At 48.6% G+C, this 22420-nt stretch overlaps 1 protein-coding gene across 1 annotated transcript; it reads left to right on the top strand.

The window, feature by feature from the left end:
- The first annotated feature begins 697 nt into the window (after positions 1 to 697).
- LOC144938495 (neuronal acetylcholine receptor subunit alpha-2-like) lies at positions 698 to 20472 on the top strand. Its single transcript, XM_078866365.1, has 6 exons — positions 698 to 1144; positions 5335 to 5486; positions 13308 to 13352; positions 15067 to 15176; positions 15833 to 17279; positions 18815 to 20472. Exons 1-6 carry the CDS (start codon positions 1084 to 1086, stop codon positions 18938 to 18940), a joined length of 1941 nt encoding a protein of 646 aa, XP_078722491.1. The 5' UTR covers positions 698 to 1083; the 3' UTR covers positions 18941 to 20472.
- The last annotated feature ends 1948 nt before the right edge of the window (positions 20473 to 22420 follow it).

Here is a 22420-nt window from a genome sequence, read left to right as displayed (position 1 = left end):
GCGTGGTGCTGGCCACCCACCCCCTCGTGTGCCGTGCCGGCCTTCATAGGTGCTCGCTATCAGCACTTGCCCCAAGAGTCTGTTACAGGCTATACGGAGGATGCAGTATTTGTCTTTATTTGTTTTGTATTAATGCATGCATGTATGCGTACATGCATTGAACCATGCACATATGTTCACAGTATGCGCGAAATATCTGTGTTACTGTACATGTATGCATATATGTACATGCGTGCGTGCTTGCTTGCGTCTCTCTCCGTGTGTGTACACTCCACACGTGCGCTCTGCGCTGTGCGTGTGCGAACTTCAGAGCGGCGAAGCATGCACGCAGCTCCACTCAGCCCCTCCTCCCCCTCCACACACCGCACTCGCCCCCACCTCGACCCCCCCATAAGCAGACACGTGCACCCATCCACACACACTCACACTCCTCATTCTCGACGAGACGGTGCTGCCGATATTGCGCAATTTACGCAGAGCGAGTGTGGCTGTGGTAGTGTAATCCAAATGCTGCTGTTGCTGCTGCTAAATCTAATCATCATCACCACCACCACCACCAACCAGCAGCATCATCATTTCCGTAATTATCATCAGCGACTTTATCATTAGCACGCTGGTTAATCAGCCATCGTCGTCATCACCACCACCACCTCAAACGGCACCGTGATCACAACCATCGGCTTTGTATTCGCGCGAGCGGCACTCTTAACGAGCTCGAATTTGTTCAATGCCATTCGAGTCAACGCGATTGCAAGAGATTCTCAAGACGGAGTCAAGTCAGCCCGCGCTGCTCTTTGCCGGGAGATCACGGGCGCGGAGGTTATCAAGGGACAAGGCTGCGAGCAATAAGGGCAAAGCGGAAGGCTTGACTACCCATCTTCGCTGGCACCAGCCCTCTCCTCTCCTCCTCTCAGCGGTCCCCCCGTGTCCTCTCCACGTCGTGGTGGCCGGGAGAACTTCGGAACTTCTGATCGACGCGACCTCTTGATCCGCCCGCTTTGCAACCAGCGTCGGAGTGTGGGTTTCGGCCGGGTCCGGGGAGTGCAACTCATGAAATTCTAAAAGTGTGGCGGGGCTGTCGGAATGAGGAGCGAGGGAGGCATGCTGGGCATGCTGCTGTGTGGGACCGCCTTGCTTGCGACGTGTAAGTTGCAAACGCGAACACACGACACGTGCGTGTTGCTCAACCTCACATTCATTTACTGAGCAAAACGGGCAATGCGTACCAAATACGTTAAATGCACTTCTGTGCATAGAATCATACACTTACATGAATCCGTCTGTTCATTAAAATGAGCGTCCATTCATCCATTCACACTCGCGTACACATATCAAGACGAATTTACACCGTGAAATATTACGGACCTTTGGGGAAAGTGCCCCAACAGTATACAGATAATCGAGTACATTTTAAGGCTGCAACGCATACAACACACAAGCGTTATATCATAAGCACACATATACGAGGCATGTGTACTTTAGATGATAGATTGCTCCACAGAGCCCTGTGTACATGGATCATGCACATTCATACCATGCATGCACATATACTAATGAGTGTCCATTCATTAAAATACGGAGTACACGCGCACCCGCATACACACATGCAGACGAATATCCACCGTGTAGTATTGCAGACTGATGGGTCACGTGCTAATCAGCGAGCACCTATTAAGGCAGCAACTGCGCACGAGGGGTGGATGGCCAACACAACGGCCGGACCGCATAGGCCTCCCGCATCAGGCGCATAATGTTTCTTTAAGGCTGAGTAAACCTAGTAGAGCATGCGCATTTCGATACAGTGCAACACGCATTCGTTTGTTTTGGCGTTTGAATATGGGGGAACTCCGGTTTTCACCGGTTACCGATTTTCCGCACACATAGAAATGTCTAGCACAATAATGGACATAATGTAGTATGTTAACTTTTTTTTTTTTGAAAATGTATAAACGAAGGGAGATGCCACAGTGGTTGTGATGGTTCGATCTCAGCAGTGGCGAGATGTTAACTACTTCGCCTGGTATATAGGCGGTCATGGGTTCGATCCCGATCCTGACTCCTGCCGTATATTTGGAGTTGGCACGTTCTTCCCGTGGTCGTGTGGATTTTTCTCCGAGTTCTCCGGGATTTTCACTCCACATTCAGAAACGCGCGTGCAGAGTAGTTTGCTGCTATACATTTACCACGTGATAAGCCACTTCGTTGAGCTATCATTTGTGACCAGATCGCTCATGGAAACGAGCTGCATATCTCCGTGTGCCTTACCTGGCAAAATAAGAAGCGTTTTGACTAGTTTATAGATATTCAGACAGGGTGAGAATAAGACGGTGGGATGGATACACATCGAGATGGGCTAAGAGAAACGAGTGATAGATGTAACTTCGGTGATAGAGATATAAGAGAAGAAGCGTTGAGATGGGAAAGGTGGGAGAGAGATGGAAGGACAGAGAAATATCCATTCGTGTGAGACGACGAAAGATCCGTTCAGTCGCGATTGAGATAGGTACAATTCTCACGAGATGCACTCAAATGAGGTGGGGTGACAGGCGTATTCACATATATGACCTTCCTATAACATCTCTCTCGCTGGTTCAGGAGTTCTACTGCTGGATGATTGTTTCCGCCTGAGGACGACCGCTTGTGTTGCGATCGAAACGTCGTGATATATTAATTTTTGTTTTGTTTTATTTTTCTACCTACGTGACTTTACCGAAATAACCAAAGAGTATGTATTCATAAGGTTAGAAAACAACGAATAAACACAACGTGACTAAATTATTTCACCTGGAACAAAACATCCCTTGAGATTGCACGTCTCAAGTTTGCCAGGGTGTCCAAGGGTGATGATTGACAGACAGCAAACACGTAATGCCACGGGTAAACAGACATGAAGAAGGACGACAATAGACAAAAGTTATGCATTCAGATGGGGCAAGTAAGCTGTAGAAAAGGCAGCAGAGCGATGTATTAAGATGAGATTATCGGAGGGACAAGTGAGAATGTGTGTTCAGGATACGTACTCGACACTATAAACAATTTTATATTTGACCAGATAAGGTCCACTGAGCTATATAGCTATTTTTCAGAAGCGACCTGGCCACAAATGATAGCTCAACGAAGGTGGCTTATCACGTGGGAATTCATAGCAAACCAACACTCTAAACGCGTGTTGGTTCTAAATGTAGAGAGAAAAACCAGAGGACCCGGAGAATAATCCACGCGACCTCGGGGAGAGAGGCATGCAAGCCTACCAATATATACTGGCGTCAGGGTCGAACCCACGACCTCCTGCATACCAGGCGAAGTAGTCAATATTTCACCATCGTGGCACCATATAAGACATGAGAGAAGTATTTAAAGACGAAGTCGGGAGAAATGTGTTTACACATGAGGCTTGGACGAGAGGCAGGAGATACGCGATAAGCAGAGATTCACGACTGAGATGTGTTCAATGAGAAGAGAGGAGGGATAAAGTGAGAACAGAGAGAGGGGGGGGGGTCGTTTAGAAGAGGTGAGGGACACGAGAGAAAGAGAGAGAGACACGGGTGATGCCCCCAGTCACGTCACCCGATGTCTGCCGCTACTGCCGCGATGCGGATTAAAGCCCCATCAGCCCCGTGCCTCGCGTGACCACTGGACCCGTTGCGCAACTTAATTGCATCACGCAGCCGTGTGAGATAATTGACGTTAATAGACTCGGTGAAATCCAATCCTGTTATTAGTGTTGCGAGAAGAAAAGAAAAAAACATGTTATGCTTATTTAGGCTTTGAATTTTAGCCGATTTTTGGTGGCCCGTCAGAATTTTTTTTTTTTATGAATCTACAGAGCCTTGAGTAATTTGGGGACCTAAGCTTTTGCTTGCATCTCGCGCCACCACGAGATACAAGCAACTGCATTTTTGGTGTTTTAGTTTGTTGTCCTTCCCCCGCGCACCTCCGATTAGCGCGGTTGGCTACGTACGGTGGTGCGAAAGAAGTTCAACACACACACACACTCCACTGACTCGTGACGTCTTTAGTCGGGTTGTCACCTGTCCTGTGTTCCCCAGGATCGTCCTCTTGTGGATGTCCTGGGAAATATGCATGTCTTCCACGGGACTTTTAAAGTGCTTTTCTGTGTCAGTTGTGTAATAATACACCACTCAAGACAATGCATTTACATGTAGGTCTCTCCCACTTCTAGACTCATGGTGTTGTGAGATATGCTCTTTCTTTCTTATTTCCAAGCTATGCCTCGTTATTTTTTTACCAGACTTGGCAGATCTGGGCGCCGCGTGCCACATCATCACGGCAAAGGCAAACCACAAGACTTCATCGAGGGTCATTGATGAGAATGTCTTCTTTTCAAATCTCTCCACGTAAAAAAATTTTTTTTTTAGACATCTCATCAGCCAAACACAGCCTTCTGCGAGTGCGTAATTTCAGCAGCATTTTCTTGGTTCTTTCGGTAAAGTCACGTAGAAGGGAAATAATAAAATAATAAAAATATAACATAATAAAATACAATTCTCAAGACGTTTCGGCCACAACGCAAGCAGCCGTCCTCAGGTGAAGAACAGGGCTGTCGGAAAGACAGCGTCTGAATGAGTCTTTCCGACAGACCCGTTCTTCACCTGAGGACGGCTGCTTGCGTTGTGGCCGAAACGTCGTGAGAATTGTATTTATTATGTTATATTTTTATTATTTTATTATTTCCCTTCTACGTGACTTTACCGAAAGAACCAAGAAGGTGAATCCCTGCAGTCACGAAAGCTTTTCATCGAAATTCAGCAGCATTGTTTCAACGCGAGATGAGACTCTGCATTTCTTGTGATGGGTGCACCAATGATGCTGAAATTATGCACTTCCAGAATGGTAGCTAATGGAATGTGTAACAAAAACACTTCTGTTTTTTTTATGTGGATGGACAAATATGGGAAGAGGACTTCGCACGTTTGGCGTTATGTGTCGGAATAAGAATTTACATTCATGAGGCGCAATCCATCTATGGATCTCAGTGAGCCATGCACGAAGTTAGGAAATATGAATACTACAAAGTGGTGGTGTAGTGGTTAGCATACTGTGCTACGGACCCGGCAAAACCAAGTTCGATTCCCGCTCACAGTCAACATCGGCAACGAATCCCTGTAACAGTCCTACCGTCTTCCCCAGGGTCGACTCAGCCTCAAATAAATACCAGTTTTTTTGGCCGAGGAGACAAAGGCAGCCAGAGCGTGATTGTTGCCAACACCGTCCCTTCGTGCGCTGTGCCGCTGTTCATCAGCGCTTGCTCAACGGCACTTGCCCCAACGGTCTGTGAATGCTACATGGCGGTGCATCTTTATCTTTGTGCAGCGTGTGGAATGAGTCGTCAGCGTTCACTGGCCGAGGACCGTCTGTTTCGGGTGCTGTTCACGGGCTACAGCCGCTGGTCGCGACCCGTGCCAAACATCACCGACATCGTGAGCATCACCTTTGGCCTGTCCATCGCTCAGCTCATCGATGTGGTGAGTACATTTGTAATGGCGAGAGAGCCTGCATGCGGTGCAAGGAGACTAGTGGCCACGGGAGGTAATGACAGTGGAGTCAGCCTGCGGTGTGAGTGGACTGGTGGCCACGGGAGGTAATGACAGGGGTATCAGTTGTGAGTGTGAAGGGACTGGTGGCTAGGGAAATGTTCGAGAAGGCAGCGTGGTCAGGTGACGGTAGAGTCTGCCGGTAGAGAATCAGCGAGAATAATCAAGAAGAGGGGCGTGGCCTCGAGTTGATATATAAAAGGAAGATGCACGGGAGACTCGGGGCTGTTGCAGTGGGGGTCTGCGCCGGATGTCAAGTGAACGTGTCTTCATTAGAGTTCCATCTCAAGAGACGTGTGTCAAGCCGTAATTACACATTGACAACGACAACGGGACCAACAGCAGCGGCCGCCATTCGCCACTAAGTGGCGGTGACATCGTCACGGCGGCTCTGTGCCAACGCCAGGTGCACTCCGAGGCTATCGAAGGCTCGCCGGCAGGAGGTCACGGGACAGATCCCGGTGCGTTGGGTTGACTGACAGAGATGACTGGTAAATGCACCACACCTGTGCCCCCTACTGTGCCAAATTGCTGCATTTTAGCCGCCCAGTACTCCGCTTATTGTTGCGAGCACCACACTCACTCACACACGCACGCACGCTTATTTTTATAGATTGGTGGGACAAGCGGTCATGTTGGCGAGCACCTATTCATTTTGTGACACAGTTGCACGAGGGGGGTGGTGTGGACACAATTATCCAGCCGCCTTAGTTTCCCCAGTGCTGATGTTTACACACCACACCAGGTACTCATTTTGGGCTGAGTCAACCTAGGGGAAGCCAATGTAGATTTTACTGCAGCAACCCTGACCTTGGGCTATGTGTACCGTGGTTATTGTCTGCAGTCCCCTCCCCCCTGTATTTTAAAGCGCAACGGTAGGAGTGCATCTTATAATCTGACACAGACGCGTGTGTGTGTGTGTCCAAAACCAGCGTTCCGTGTACAGATAAAGCATGCAAAATTCAACTTGCAACTATTGTTGTAGGATCTAAAATTGCGCATCCTCACAGATAGCAATGCTGGGAGCGTGTCAGTGGTTGCTAGGGATTGAGTCATCGTTTCTGCTTCACAAGCCAATCAACTGCAAGTGTGCAGCCAATCACATGCAAGGGGGGGGGGCGGGCGGGGAAGGGGTGGAGTGGGGCTGATTGCGTGGAGCCAATCACCTGTAAGGATGATTAGCAGCCAATCACCAGCAAGGGTGACTTTTATCTCTGCGCCAAGTGTCACGGAGGCTCCTCTTCTCATACCGAGGGGAAGAGCAAAGTCACTTGCGGAGTTGGCACCACGCTCGTTTTGTGATGCGGGTTGTCCACCTCGTTGGAGCGCCCGAAAGCGGCACCAGCAGCAGCAGCGACAGCAGTGCGGAGCCACGAGAGTTGAGCGTCGGTGTCGCGCCGTGGCCGAAGCCTCGTGAGCGGTGGTATCGAGTCGAAGCAATGACAATTTATCGTCGTGTCAGCAATGTCACCAAGCGTGCTAGGGATGTCAATGCTCGTGTCGGCCGGAACTCCCCCACCACCCCCGCCACTTTGGCCCAAGTGTAGAAGTTCTGCAGCTTTCATGCTTGTAGCTGTCCATTGCCTTAAAACAATATATATAGAGTAATGTGAGTGTGATTTTTTTGCGAGAATTAATTTGCGCGAGTGCGTGATGGTGCATGATGCTGACGACGTATGTAAGTATGTACGGTGCGAAAACGTTCAACATACAATACATGAGTGTATTGTATGTTGTTTGTGCGTGTCTATCGTGAGCCATGCCAGCCTTCATAGGTTCTCGCTAACAGTCTATTAAAAGGCAATGGTGGGGGGGAAGGTCTTTGTCTATTTATGACAGCATGTGTCTGTATGGGGAGAGTATGTACGATTGAACACGCGTGTATTTTGTGTGTTTGGGTATGTGTGTGTTTGTTTAAGCGTGTTGCTTATGTGTGTGGGTCTTTGAATGTGTATTTGTGTTCGTGTGTGTCTGTGTTACTGATGCATTTGTTGAGTTTATTTGACAGAATAGTTGTGTTCATGCCAGGTAACCTTCATCAAAAGCTTTGCAATGCATATGTCGTGAGCAGGGAGCAGCGGTGACTTGAGATGGATTCTTGACCACGGCTAACATCAGTGCAAAGACCTTCCCACCCCACTCCCTGTCACCAACCCGCACTGACCAGCGTGCATAGTTGATCGTGTGATCGGACAACCCCATGGCATGGGGATACCTATCATCCAGCAGTGGATTGAGAAATCCACCGTTAAATATCTATCACGTTAATTTCAACGCCACGCGTTCGGCAAGGGCACGTGTTTGCTTGGGCCCACGGGGTGTGCGTGTGCGTGTGTCTGTGACGGCTGAATTGGTGATGTATTGCAGGCGCATTTTAGACACTCTTTAAGATGTATGCTTGCCCGTTATCAGTGATAAAGTGTGAAATCCTTCAGAATCAGAGCGCATGGGAACGTCTTGTCGATAACACGCTCTCATAGATGCTGAGGCTCACAGTGAAGTATACATGAGGTCAGTAAGCCTTGAACTTGCAGGATTCATGGCGCCTCCCATTGTAGCGACGTCGCTAGACATCAATCCATTGCGAAACAGGATGACAATGCTCAAACCCGACAAACCATGCGCAGTGCTCTGACTTCGTATTCGCATCGACTTATTTTCATTCACAGCTCACGTCTCCGCGCTCCCGTCACCGCAGCGTACACGACCAACAGGGGCATCCATATCCCACCTAGCGATTGTGTCAATGTGTACAGGGCCCGTAGATTGATTGATGAGGACGAGATCATTGATAAGCTGAGATTTGAATAGATCACATGTTCCCCTATTGCAAAAGAGACACGTAATTAACCCCCTCTCTGTTACCTGTGTTGCTCTCGCTATGTATCTTGGTGATATCTGTCTGCTAATATGTCTGTCTATAGTTTTCTGGTTAGATTTTATGTCGCTATTTCATTATACCTGATGATGATTGCTTGTGTTGCAATCGAAACGTCGTATTCTATTATTTAATTTAATTTATTATTTTATCTTTAGACGTGACTTAACCGAAAGAAACAAATAATAATTCCTGCAGTCACGAAAGTTCTAAAATTAAGACGTAATTAACCGTTTACCGTTTTTTTCCGGGTTTCCAATTAATCTGTTTTGTGAAAGTGTTCAGCCTCTTTGTCAATCTACTGCTGGATGAAGGCCTCCCCGTGCTGCATCGAGTCGTAGAAACCACAACGAAGAATTGTTTTTTTGTGTGGTACTGTAGAGCCGCACAAGTACACACAGCAAAAGCTCGCTACACATTCATCAACAGCACTATCCTACAGGGGAGGATATATATTAAAGGCAATGTTTTTGGGCAATCTCTGTTATAAGGGGACATTATTATTTTTTTTCCCGAGGGCAAATATTCCTGGTACAGAACGAACCCAGTAAACGGTTCCAACCACACACCAACGTTGGCACGATGTTCGCATTTTTACTGGGATTGTGGTGAGTGTTCAGTTTTTCATTAATCTGGATAAAAATGTGAGAGAATTTCCTCGGACAGAAAAGAATAATAAAGCTTATATACTCTTTGGTTCTTTCGGTAAAGTCACGTAGGTATAAAATAAAATAAATCACGACGTTTCGGGCGCAACACAAGCGTCCGTCATCAGGTGGGAAAGCTACGTGACTTTACCGAAATAATCAAAGAGTATGGATTCCTGCAGTCACGAAAGCTTCAAATCAAGATGAAAGCATATACACGTAATTTATATCTAAATTTAGATTTAAAGCTTTTGTGACTGCAGGGATTCATATTCTTGGTTCTTTCGGTAAAGTCACATATAAGGGAAATAATAAAATAATAAAATAAAACATTTAAAAATAATCCCTGCAGTCACGAAAGCTTTAAATCGAAACCTTTCAGTAAAGTCACGTAGAAGGGAAACAATAAAATAAGAAAAATATAAAACAATAAAAGATAATAAATTATATCTAGCGGAATACATCTATCCGTGACGATGTAAGTCTTCAGTCGATTTGCAAAGTGAGTCCTAAGTCGAGGTAAATCACCGCAGCTGACAGATTCCAACCAGTCAGTTGTCATCAGGACTGCTGTCTGGTAACATCAAGCACACTGCGGCAATAGTTGCCGTTCAAAGGAAACAATTCAGTTTCAGAAAACATTACACGGGTCAACTTATTGAGTTACAATTTAACACGTAGGCTTTCGCGACCAATATTATTCACAATATAGGTTTTTTAGGTCATATCGCGTTATTTATAAATGTGTCGTAATCCTCCACCACCCGACACGGCCAAACAGTAAAAAATGTGTCACGTTTTCAAAGGACAAATAAATAGACTTCTTTAGCCCACCGGTGTGCTGAAGAGAGAATCAACAGCAGTTTAAAATTTGAGTACAACGTTTCGCTGATAATTACAATCAGCTTCATCGGGCAAGAATGGTGAAGCTCTCCTGTTGCTTCCGGTCTGACCCAAAAACCTATATTATGAATTATTGAGTGACAGTTTTTTTTTTAAATATGTAATGAGATGGTGACATCTACTGGTTGGAAAAGCGAAGTGCGGGTACAGGCACCACTAGAAACATAATTTATTCCCCAAGGGAGAGGTATCTGGGCCACAGGTGAAGGGCGGGGCTAGCCGAGATACTCCGGGAACCGGCTAGAAGGTTCCACGAGAGGGCGTGGCCGGAGGCGGAGCCTAGCCGCGCCTGCGGCTATATAAGCGGAGGCGGAGGAGGACTCGTGGTCGGTGTGGGGAGCCTTGGGTCCGGACTGCGTCGCTGCTCGCCGTCATCTCTCTCCGTCGTTCTTGCACCCACGTGGCGGATCTCCTGCAGAGTTCCACCGCCCTTACCGGCACGCCGTCAGCCAGCGGCGAGGCCAGGAGTGGACGGGCAGAGCCCCGCCGTGTGATCAACCGTGTGTGTAGTCTGTAACAACGTTAATATCCAAAGCGTGTACTGGGAAGAGCGAGAAGATAACGTTAGCCTGTGCTGTGCCCGATTGTGAAATAAAGAAGAGTACCCTCTACACGACGTGTCACGGAAGTCGCTCATTGCAAATAGATAAACACAAAGGCGCATCCCTGCAATTGCTTGTTCAAAGCTGCCGCTACCAGATAGGTCTCCACCAGCGGGAACTCTGGAGAGCCCATCGAAGAGGTCATTTGGTCTACTCTTCCATGCTGGCCACACGTCAAAGCGCAGTGGGGGAGTACCCACACTTTGCCCCACGACACGCATCTTGCCAGTCTCACCGGTCGACCGAAACAGGAAGAATTCTTCACTGTTACGGCCAATCGCCCGACCAAGCTGGTTGCAATCACCAGCGAAACGTCGTACTCGAATTGTAAATATTATGGATTTACTCTCCAATACACCGGTGTGCTTACGTGACAAACATTACTAATTGGCTGTGTCGGGTGGTGGCCGGTTTAACGACGCATTTATATTTACGTGATAGAACTAAAACCTTTATTGTGGATATTGGTCGCGAAAACTTAGGTGTTAAACTGAATATCGCAAACCTATTGACTTTCCTGAGTTGACATAGATTTCAGGGATTCAAGAAACGTACGCCATTCTTTCAGCTGCCACACCCGTTAGATCGAATTGGAAACCCCGTGATGAGTCCAGCAACATTCCTCTATTAATTAATTGCGTAAATTATCCTGCTTTGCCTTAAAAGCATCCCAGTTTGTCGGGGAAACCCTCAGTCGAAAGCCGTTCCAGTGAGCAATGCTATCAATACTACCTCTTTTCTCTCCGCCTGATGAAGACCGCTTGTGTTGCGACCGAAACGTCGTGGGTTATTTGCTCTTATTATTTTCTAAATGATTATATATTTGTACTTTTTTATTTTCTATGTACGTGACATTACCGAAAGAACCAAGAATACAATACGATCACGCAAAAGTCGCCACCTAGTGCCGACTCCAGTCTCGGAGCAAAGTCTCGGCGCAAAGTCCGTATTTGTTGTGCCAGAGTTGCTGCTCAGATCACACAAGGTCCGGTCAAAAGCGAATCGTTCTTCCCACAACAGTGACAGCCAATGGACGAATGGCCTGAGAGATGGAGAACACGTCCACCGAGGGGAGATGGTGCGATGGAATCAATTCGTGCGCATCAGATGAATCGGGCGAGGTGGCAGCAACAGCTTTGGGGAGGCCTTCATCCAGCAGTGGATTAAACATGGCTGATGATGATAATTACGATGCTTTTTTTTTATTGCCTCTTTACGTCTCTGATAGTGTAGCTATGAGTGTCTGGGGCTGTGACGCAGAGGTTTGCAGTTCGATTTCGCCAGGCCACCCTGGTTATCAATGCGGCTGTTTTAAAAGCAACAATTTAGAGCCGTCTGCTTCACAGTGGGCGTTAAGGATCCCCTGAAGTCATTCGAAACGGATCACACAATTGGGATTTCACAGCAGCAGCAGCCATTGCCCCTCTACTGGCAACTAAATGACTCAGGCCAGGAGCTGAGTCATTTAGTGCTGCAGAGCGACAACTGCCTCTGGGGGTGCCCTTTTTAAATTGTGTTGAGATGAGCGGGGGCCTCGTCACGCTCTCCCTCTGCACGTCATCCCGTGCCTCCGCAACAAGTTCGGCACAACGCGCATTGCACGCTGCTGCTGCTGCTGTTGCTGCTGTTGCTGTTGTTGTTGTTGTGGTTGTTGTTGCGCGCGCTTGCAACACGGCCAGCGTGTGAACAGGTTTCAACCATCCCATGAAATAACTTTTTTTCAATTAAAATTCTTTACTTTTTTGTTTGTTTTACTACTTACCTTTCTTATGCTATTCGTTGCGCGCTGTTTTCACCCCCTCCCCCCACCGGTACCGTTCCCGCTCCGTTGTAATGCGCACCGATGCCCACTTTATTCAGGGCGATATTGGCACGTAACATAAAGATGGACTAATTGATTGAGGTCGACGATGATGATGATGAACTAAGTAAAACTCAACTTTGTATTTGACCAGTTAGGGCACACTGAGCAACTTAGGGGCCGTCCATAAATGACGTCACGCATCTGGGGGGGGGGTCAGACCTTTGTGACGATGTGTGACGAGGGGGGGGGGGTGAGAAATGTGACGTCACATCAAAATGCGCAACTTTAAATAAATATAGGCATTTTGATGTGACGTCACATTTCTCAACCCCCCCCACCACCCCTCGTCACACATCGTCACAAATGTCTGATCCCCCCCCCTCGGTGCGTGACGTCATTTATGGACGGCCCCTTACCCGTGGTTCCGGTGCCGCCATACGACGCTTAAAGGGCTGCTCCGTCACGTTATTGTCATGGGATCTTGAAATATTGAGTTTTTGTTTTATACCAAATTCGAAAAAGTATACATCTCTTCTTGTTATCGTTGGTTACCTTAGAATAACGTGGTGCATTCAACGTTTTTGGTGGCTCTTGCGTTACGCAGAGTTCCGTACACATCTGTGTGACTGTATTTAACACAACTCAATCCACACGTCAACAACGAAGCCTTAAGATAATAAAGATGTAATCGGCGACGTTTCAGGCAATGACCCTATGGCCATTCTTCACTCTGGCGAGCGAGGATCATTGTGCTGACATGACGCTGATTATATATATAGTATTTGTATGCAGTCGTGTTGATGAGCGTGTTGAGTTTCGTTGTTAATTGTGCTTGTACACCGCTGCCGCTGCAGCAGCAGCAGCATTACAAAATACTCTGCATTCAAAGGCATGTTGTCCTGTTGTTGTTTTTTTCAGGATGAAAAGAATCAGATGATGACCACGAACGTGTGGTTAAAACAGGTATGGCATTCATCTCGCACGCAGGTGGTGGACAAAACATAATGAGATCTGTCTGTTGTGATGAGTATTTGCACAGAGGTCATCATGGTCCCATAAATCGTGAATTTGAATAAATTCCATGAAGTCTTGGTAATGTTTGTCTGCAGACGCACACTATTGTTAGGCTCTGTCCATTAGTTTCCTTCGAGAATGTCACGCATCGTGAGTAATGGGAACTGTGACACCTGATTCCGCGACCTTTCCGTTCATTATATATGAAAAAAAGAACACACGGTGATTCTTGCCAAAAAAAAGAATGTCACGACAAAATCGTTGCCTTGATAGCGATGAATATCTTCTTGGTTCTTTCGGTAAAGTCACGTAAAAGGGAAATAATAAAATAATAAAAATAAAACATAATACAATTATTCTAACGACGTTTCGGCCACAACGCAAGCCCAAACGTCGTGAGAATTATTTTATAATGTTTTATTTTTATTATTTTATTATTTCCCTTCTACGTGACTTTACCGAAAGAACCAAGAAGATGAATTCCTGCAGTCACGAAATCTTTCAATCGAAATTTATTGTTCTGACACTTGCATTTTAACGTTACATTCACACCGGATGGCTTTTTTTTCGTAATATAATGTCTGGAGTTGACTATTAACTGTGCACTCTGTAACAACAGCGGTTGACGTATGTAGAAAGACCGGCTCCCGTCAGGAGGAATGTGGAATTTCCACCACTGGCTCAAGGCTGCCGTCAGCGTTGAGCACCATCCCATTTCTCGTTTGAGCTACGGAGATTTGTAATTTTCCCATTTAAAAAATTATCACGAATATAACTACGCTGGCAAATTGAGATAAGCAAAGGAGCAGCCCTGCAATTGCTCGCTCAAGCCACTGCTGGCGGTAGGGCCTCCACTAGAGGAAGCTCTAGAGGAAGCCCCATCTCGAGTGGTATTTGGGCTACTCTTTGACACTGGCCAGCCATCTTGGAAGAGGTGGGGGTATCCAGACTTTACCTCATCATGTGCGACCTGCCGGTCAACTAATTGTGGTGAACCAATGTCCACTATTGGGGGGGGGGGCGGGGGGGAGAACCCATGTCCACTATTGGGGGGGGAGTGTGGTGAGGAAAAGGTGGGGTGGGGATTTAAGAAACTTGCACCAATAGGAATCCACCTCTGGATTGCAAGTCCAGTTAGTGCACCAACCACCATTGCACAGCCGAGAACACGATCGGGTTCAATATTTCACGTTACATATTCTTAGGTTTTTTCGGTAAAGTCACGTAGGTAAAAAATTTAAATTAATAAAAGTAAAATAAAAAAAATAAAAAAACGCGACGTTTCGGAGGCAACACAAGCCTCCGTCTTCAGGTGGAACCGTCACAGCACGATAGCTGTATCAAGTGAGAGAAATTCCAAGAAAACAGTCCTTGTATATATATTGGTTGAGGGTGGGAGGAGCCAAGGTAGGCCCTGGATATTATTATAACTTTTATTTAAAAAAAAATTACCTACGTAACTTTACCGAAAAAACCGAAGAATATGAATCCTTGCAGTCACAAAAGCTTCAAATCTAGAATTTCACGTTACATTTGTGAACGTCGGCGTCCGTTGACGACGGTGATGGTGACGACGACGGCGGAGCTGGTAGGTCGTGGACCGGCCTCTTGACGAACGGTCCCGTGCGAACAAACCTCATGAGCCGCGGCCCTGTCCCTACAGGAGTGGGATGACTACAAGCTCCAGTGGGACCCCGCCGACTACGAAAACGTCACGTCCATCCGCGTGCCCTCCGAGCTCATATGGGTCCCCGACATCGTCCTCTACAACAAGTACGTGCCGGGACATGTCCACGTGGTGGGTTGGGGTGGTGAGCGGATGTGCCGCGGTTAGCGCGCTCGCGCTACGAAACCGGCGGTTCCCGAGTTCGATTCCCGCTCACGGTCCAATACCAGTGAGGATTATGTGGACCAGGTCCTGGGCCTCCCGTTGGTCGACTCAGCATTAAATAAGTACCCGGTGCGGTGTGTGAACATCGGGCGTGGTGCTGGCCACCCCACCCCTTCGTGTGCCGTGCCGACCTTGATAGGTACTCGCAAAACAGCACTTGCCCCAACAGTATGTTAAGAGGGGGATCTTTGTCTTTTTGGGAGACTCCTGTTGACTGTTTTACCACCACCCATGCCAAAAGCTCGATGTATATTTAAACAAACAAAAAAACATTCTACACATTGCTCAATAACACTGTAGGCCGTAAACGGGAAAAATATATATAATAGGTAACGTTTCGGACAACGACCCTTCCTTATGGCACCATGATGAGGGCCCCTAAGTGACGTCACGCGACGGCGTGGCGCGATCCCACGCCAGCCCCTCCGTGCGCGGTGTTCGCCTTTCATAGGCGCCGCTCGCTAACAGCACCTGCCCCAGCAGTCTGCCGCGGCTACACGGGCGAACCTTTGTCTTTGTGTGCACGCGCGCCGGCCAGCGCGGACGGCGACTTCGCCGTGACCCACATGACCAAGGCGCACCTCTTTCACACGGGCCGCGTGCGCTGGAAGCCGCCCGCCATCTACAAGAGCTCCTGCAGCATCGACGTCACCTTCTTCCCGTTCGACCAGCAGAACTGCACCATGAAGTTCGGCTCGTGGACCTACGACAAGGCCAAGATCGACCTCGTGAGCATGGCCAGGGACGTGGACCTCAAGGACTACTGGGAGAGCGGCGAGTGGGCCATCGTGCACGCCGTGGGCACGTACAACACCAAGAAATACGACTGCTGCCCGCAGATCTACCCCGACATCACCTACTCGTTCATCATCCGCCGCCTGCCGCTCTTCTACACCATCAACCTCATCATCCCGTGCCTGCTCATCTCGTGCCTCACCGTGCTGGTCTTCTACCTGCCCTCGGACTGCGGCGAGAAGATCACCCTGTGCATCTCCGTGCTGCTGTCGCTCACCGTCTTCCTGCTGCTCATCACCGAGATCATCCCGTCCACGTCGCTCGTCATCCCGCTCATCGGCGAGTACCTCCTCTTCACCATGATCTTCGTGACGCTCTCCATCGTCATCACGGTGTTCGTGCTCAACGTGCACCACCGCTCGCCGGCGACGCACGGCATGCCGCGATGGGTGCGTCGCGTCTTCCTCGACCGCGTACCGCGTTGGCTCGTCATGCGCCGCCCGCCCCTTCAGCAGCGGCGCGCCGAGCTCCTCCTGGCCCGCACCGCGCGCCCGCCGTGCGCCCTCGGCGGGCAGCGCAACCACCACAAGCCGCGTCACCATCACCAGCACTACCAACAGCAGCAGCAGCATCACCTCCGGCACCAACCGCACCACCACTTCCTCCTGCCGGAGCAGCTGAGCGTCTTCCGCGACGAGCGTCCGCCGCCCCGCGGGAAAGATGCGGGCGGCCCCCCGCCGCTCCCCCGCTGCTGCGCGTGCCCGGGCGTCGAGGCCACCGCCGTGACCACGTGGGGCACGAGCCGCGGCGACGGCGAGTGGCTGCACGAGCGCGAGCGGCAGCGCCACGTGGCGCGGGAGCTCGAGGAGCGTCTGGACCACGGAGGCGGCGGCGGCGGCTGCTGGGCCGTGCCGGTGGGCGCGGGATCCCGGGCGACGCCGTGCGAGCTGGGCACGCGCGATGCCGGCAAGTCGGAGCCACCGTGGCCGGGCGGTTGCGCGTGCCGCTGCGCGTGCGGGGAGCAGCAACAGCAGCAGCAGCAGCATGAGCAGCAGGATGAGATGGAGGAGGAGGTGGAGGAGGTGGTGGTGGAGGAGCAGGAGGAGGAGGAGGCCGCGGCTTCTTCACAGCCGCCGCCGTTAGCGCGGCCACCGCGGCCACCGCGACCACCCCGGCCTAGCTTGGTGCTGGCGGTGCAGGGGGTGCAATACATCGCCAACCACCTGCGCGCTGAGGACGCGCATCTCTCGGTTAGTTGCGGTGGGGAGGGTGGGGAGGGAGGGGGGGTCAGCCGGGCAGCGGTCGCGCGCATGGCCGGGCGAGCGAGCGAAGCGTTTTCTTGAGTGAGCCCCTGAATTTTATTTTTCGATTTAAAGCTTTCGTGACTGCAGGGATTCATCTTCTTGGTTCGTTCGGTAAAGTCACGTAGAAGGGAAGTAATAAAATAATAGAAATGAAACGTAATAAAATAATTATGTTTTATTTTTATTTTTTTATTACTTCCCTTCTACGTGACTTTACCGAAAGAATAATTATGTTTTATTTTTATTATTTTATTACTTCCCTTCTACGTGACTTTACCGAAAGAACCAAGAAGATGAGCCCCTGAATGTGAATGGATTTTGTGTTCATCAGCAATCATCATCGTGATCCGTGGGGCAGAGAGCCCGCGGATGTCCGCTGCACTTGTCGTCATTGGCGTCCACTTTCATTGTCTTGGAGCGCCAATTCTACTCAAGTCGTGGCCCCATCTTCCCGGCAGCGGCCTCTTACGTCGCCTAATCCGTTCTCTGTTTGTGACTTAAAACCTTCGCGACTGCGGGAATTCATTTGCTTTGGATCTTTCGGTAAAGTCACGTAGATAGGAAAAAAATAAAAGTCAAATAAAATAAAAACTACGACGTTTCGATCACAACACAAGCGATCGTCATCAGCAGGGGAAAATGGGGGGGGGGCAGGAAAGGATGACTATCGCTTGTGTTGTGATCGAAACGTCGTAGTTTTATTTTATTTACTTTTATAAAATATATATATATCTACATGACTTTACCGAAAGATCCACATAATATATCCATTCTCTGTGAGGTCTTCCTCTCTTTCCGGTTCCTTCCATTTTTCCGAACAACAACAACACTTTAAATGTGCCCGTTGTTGATTATCCTCCTTCAAACGTTGTCCAATTGGTGCCAGTTTCCTTCTCATCACTGCCTGCACCAAGTCTCCGTCTGTGCACAAACCTTTTCCTTGCTCCGACGTTGCTTTCATCTACAGCGGGATGCAATTACCTACAGGAAATATTCTCGGCATGTGCACAGCACTCAGTGTGAAGCGCTGTGAACCCCGTGGTGACCTAAGTTCGATCCCCAGCCTTGGCTACAATCAGTGGCGAGTGATTTTGAACCAGCACTGGACTCCAGTCTCATCCCATGAATACGTCTGCCCATTGTCAATCAACCAATGCATGAATGATGACTCCCCGAGCCGTCAGTCACGTGTTTTTTTTTTACCATACTTCACCACGCTGGTCAGTGCGGGTTGGTGAAGGGGGGGGGTGTAAGCGTTGATGGTGGTGGTGTTTACACGCTGCGAGTGAAATTCGCCCGAGTTAAATTCCTGCCAATTGGTCTCCGAAACCGCGATGGGCCTCACCCCTCGGTCTTGCGTGAAGGGGGAGCTCCAGGAATAGTTCTGATATGCACGTACGGTATGTTGAACTTCTTCTGCACCGCACGTAACCAACCGTGCTAATTGGAGGTGCGCTGGTGGGGGGTGTCTCCTCGTCCAGGTGAAGGAAGACTGGAAGTACGTGGCCATGGTGATCGACCGCATCTTCCTCTGGGTCTTCGTCGTCGTGTGTCTTCTGGGCACCGTGGGGCTCTTTCTTCCACCGTGGCTCGCCGGCATGATATAACCTCCTCCCGTCTCAGCTCTCTCCTCCTCCTCCTCCTCCGCCTCTACCTCGTCGCGTTTGGACGATGATAGGCTGAGCAATGGAGAACCGCGCGCCGGAGTCTCTTTACCGAAAGACCCAAAGAATATGAAGAAAAGGCCCCAATCTGTGGGTGTGTGTGTGTGTGGTGGGTGAACACCCCTCCCAAATATGAACTGGGGACTCAGAAGATCGTAGCTTAACAACGTTGCCACCAACAGGAATCAATCGACCGATCGTTCACGGTCATCTTCGAGCAGGTGGGAGACGCATGAATTCGTTTTGAAATGCAGAATCTGAACAATTGAAGTAACGGGGGAGTTTTACGTACGGCTGAATGTTTTCGTGTAACTCCGCGGTTTAAAGATTCCCGTGTAATCGTTTAAAATCTGTATGGGATTGTTGTGTGAAAGGTTAGTCCGCGGACTATTTGAGTGAGCTATTTACCTGTAATGAACTTTTTTCATATACAGCAGGATGCAATTAGCTACGGGAAATATATTTATAGCACTTGGTGTGGACCGCTATGCACCAGCCATGGACTCAACTCTCATCCCTTTCACCAACCCGCACTGTGCAGCGATCAGAGGTGTGCTTCAACGACCCCCCCATGACTGAAGCAGTTTGGGGAGGCCTTCATCCAGCAGTGGAGTGACAAAGGGCAGTCAATTATACGTCGTTATGAATATTCGCATCGTTACCACGCGTTTATATCGCAGCAAATGGTCAAGTGGTGACCTTTGTACTCACTCACGCTTTCAAGAATGCAAAGGGAGCAGCAGCCACGGAATGGAACGCATCCGAGTGTGTCACGTCCTCAGTGGAGATGGAGCAATTAAATCAGACTGTTTAGCTGTGGAAGGGAAGGCATTCTCAATGTTACAATGTTCTGGCCTCATGGCATAGAAGCTTTTGATTCTCCACCTTGGCTGGCACATTTCTTAAATTGTGGCCTCACAATTAGGGCACTTTTGCATTCGAGCTAGGGTCGTGGTGGATTTCCCACCGCCTGATCGGCACGCTTGGCTACGCACGGTGCGAAAGAAGTTCAACATGCTTACGTGAGTAAGTACGTACTGTACTTCCGATTGTGTTCGCCGATAGCTCAGCATGAGACGTCGCGGCGCCGTCTGTGAGTGACACTTTGGCGTGTTTTAAACACAGCGATGCACTAACGACAGCGAATGTCGGGGCCTGCTCTGCGGTTAACGTGTGCTTGCAACCAGCGCTCAATTTCTCACTCGATATGTATACACACAAATATATTCTGGAACGCTGCTCGGCTGGCGTGAAGTTGAGCTGATCGGGGCAAGGCGCTAACCACCAGAGTACAAGCTACAGCATGAAGTCATTCCTTTTGAACTGCTTTTTTCGTGGTTTAGTCTGTTGCCCTTCCCTCCGCACCTCCGATTAGCGCGGTTGGCTACGTACGGTGCGAAAGAAGTTCAACCGTACGTACAGAGTCATCCATAGTAATCCCCGACAATGCTACGCTATTGCACCCTATATTCCGATTATCTGGTTGTGGGACCCCCTGTTGTTTGACAAGATGGATGTCTCGTGCAAAATATTATTTAGCGAACAGCGTGTTCTGGACTGTTATTAAGCACCGGTTGTAACCGTGAACAACACGTGATACACCAGCAGAGGCAAACAATATCTCTCTTTGTATGCCGTTCTATTAATACGGCTACTTGTTGATTTTGTGATTACAAATGTTTTGGGTTTTTTCAACAGCGATATACTTTTGTCCACGTTTTCTTGGGTCTTAACGCCCTCCCCCCCATGATGTTGTCACTCTATCATTGGCAAACGTGGCTTCGACAATGCATGTCCTTGGCACGGTGGCGAACACAATCACCCAACGGGCCAACCACCACGCATTGTAATATAAGATCATCCAATTAATGTTACGCTAATGCGAATAACCCATTAAGCTCATGCGAAATGGAGATGATCTAATCAATGTGAAGATTTAATAACGGCATTAGCCATTTAGGAAGTCACCCTAATTTCATTCACAATGAAAAACTCCCTACTTGGAATTTCCACCCTGTTAAACACAGTTTAATAGCACGCTTCTTGCTAAATAACAACTTCTGTCCCGCATTATCAATAACGTTCAACCAATTCTTGGCTTGTTGGCAGTCTCACCTAAGCAGGGTGCACGCAAGGTAATCCCCTACAACTGAACTTCAGTGGCAGGATACTCGGTGGCGTGCAACTGTGTGGACGTCTGCAACCGATTGCGGGCCGTGGCGCAACCGTATTGCTCAAAGTGGACCGCAATCCCACCCCGTACTGCGAGAACTTGGCAGGACCCTCCTGAAAAAGAGAGTCATGAGACTCGGCGAGGGTTTGCTGGGTAAAACAAGTCGAATATTAATAATAATCAAGCTTAACACGTAGGCTTTCGAGACCGATATCATCCATAATGCAGTTTTGTTTTGGGTTAGATCACGCAAATATATAAATGTTTTGTTATTAGACCCGCCACACAGCCAATGAGTGAGGTTGGTCATGTCAAACAGAACATGCCAATTCGTTACTCGTACAGCACACCGGTGTGTTGGAGAGCAAAGCAACAACATTTAGAATCTGAGTACGACGTTGGTGGTGGTGAGTTTAACGACACATTTCGATTTAAGGCTTTCGTGGCCAATACACTTTTAAATGGCGTAATCGCCAAGGTCAACTTGTAATGCATGTTGGCGTTCGGTGCAAGGAAATTCATAAGACTTCCAGCAGGAGGCTGGTTCGTGGTTAAACTGAAAGTAAACGACACTAAACGGACCCGCTTTTTAAGTTATTCCCCTGCTACGCGTCATCCATCATCGCATCGGTGTTGTAAGAACCAGGGATGATTTTCTCACTGGACATTTACTAGAACGCTGCTAAGGCTGGCTCGGAGCAGGGATTAACGGCGTAAGGCACTACCACTAGAGACCCTGTGTTATTGTATTCTATATTCCTATAATCCTATGAGCGGCTTTGCACACCACCGCAAACCCACAGTCACCGCAGCATCACGAGGCCAATTTAAGGCGACATGGATGTAACTGGATGCCAAAATAATTCTGGCTGAAATTGAGCGCTGTGTAACTCACGCATTAATCCTGGGAACGTGTCACTAATTGGGACAGGTACGAAGACACGTGGGGATAATCCGCACCTGCCATTCGCGCCACTCACAACACACTTCTGAGCACGAGAGACGCATCGCCACATTCAATACGAGCGAGTATGTATCTCAGCCATTATATATGTGGTGTATAAAATTAAATACATATTTTGGTTACATTCCAGCGGCCAGTATTTAAAAAATAAAGCGGCTTAATTGAGTGTATGGTAAAATGCGCCCGCTATTGTCTAAAGCAGGGGTGGGGAAGCTTTTTTCTGCCAAGGGCCATTTGGATATTTATAACATCATTCGCTGGCCATACAAAATTATCAACTTAAAAA

The sequence above is a fragment of the Lampetra fluviatilis genome, chromosome 22 (genome assembly GCF_964198595.1).
Source record: "Lampetra fluviatilis chromosome 22, kcLamFluv1.1, whole genome shotgun sequence".
Taxonomy (NCBI): Eukaryota; Metazoa; Chordata; class Hyperoartia; order Petromyzontiformes; family Petromyzontidae; genus Lampetra; species Lampetra fluviatilis.
This window is presented reverse-complemented; position numbering and strand designations above follow the sequence as displayed.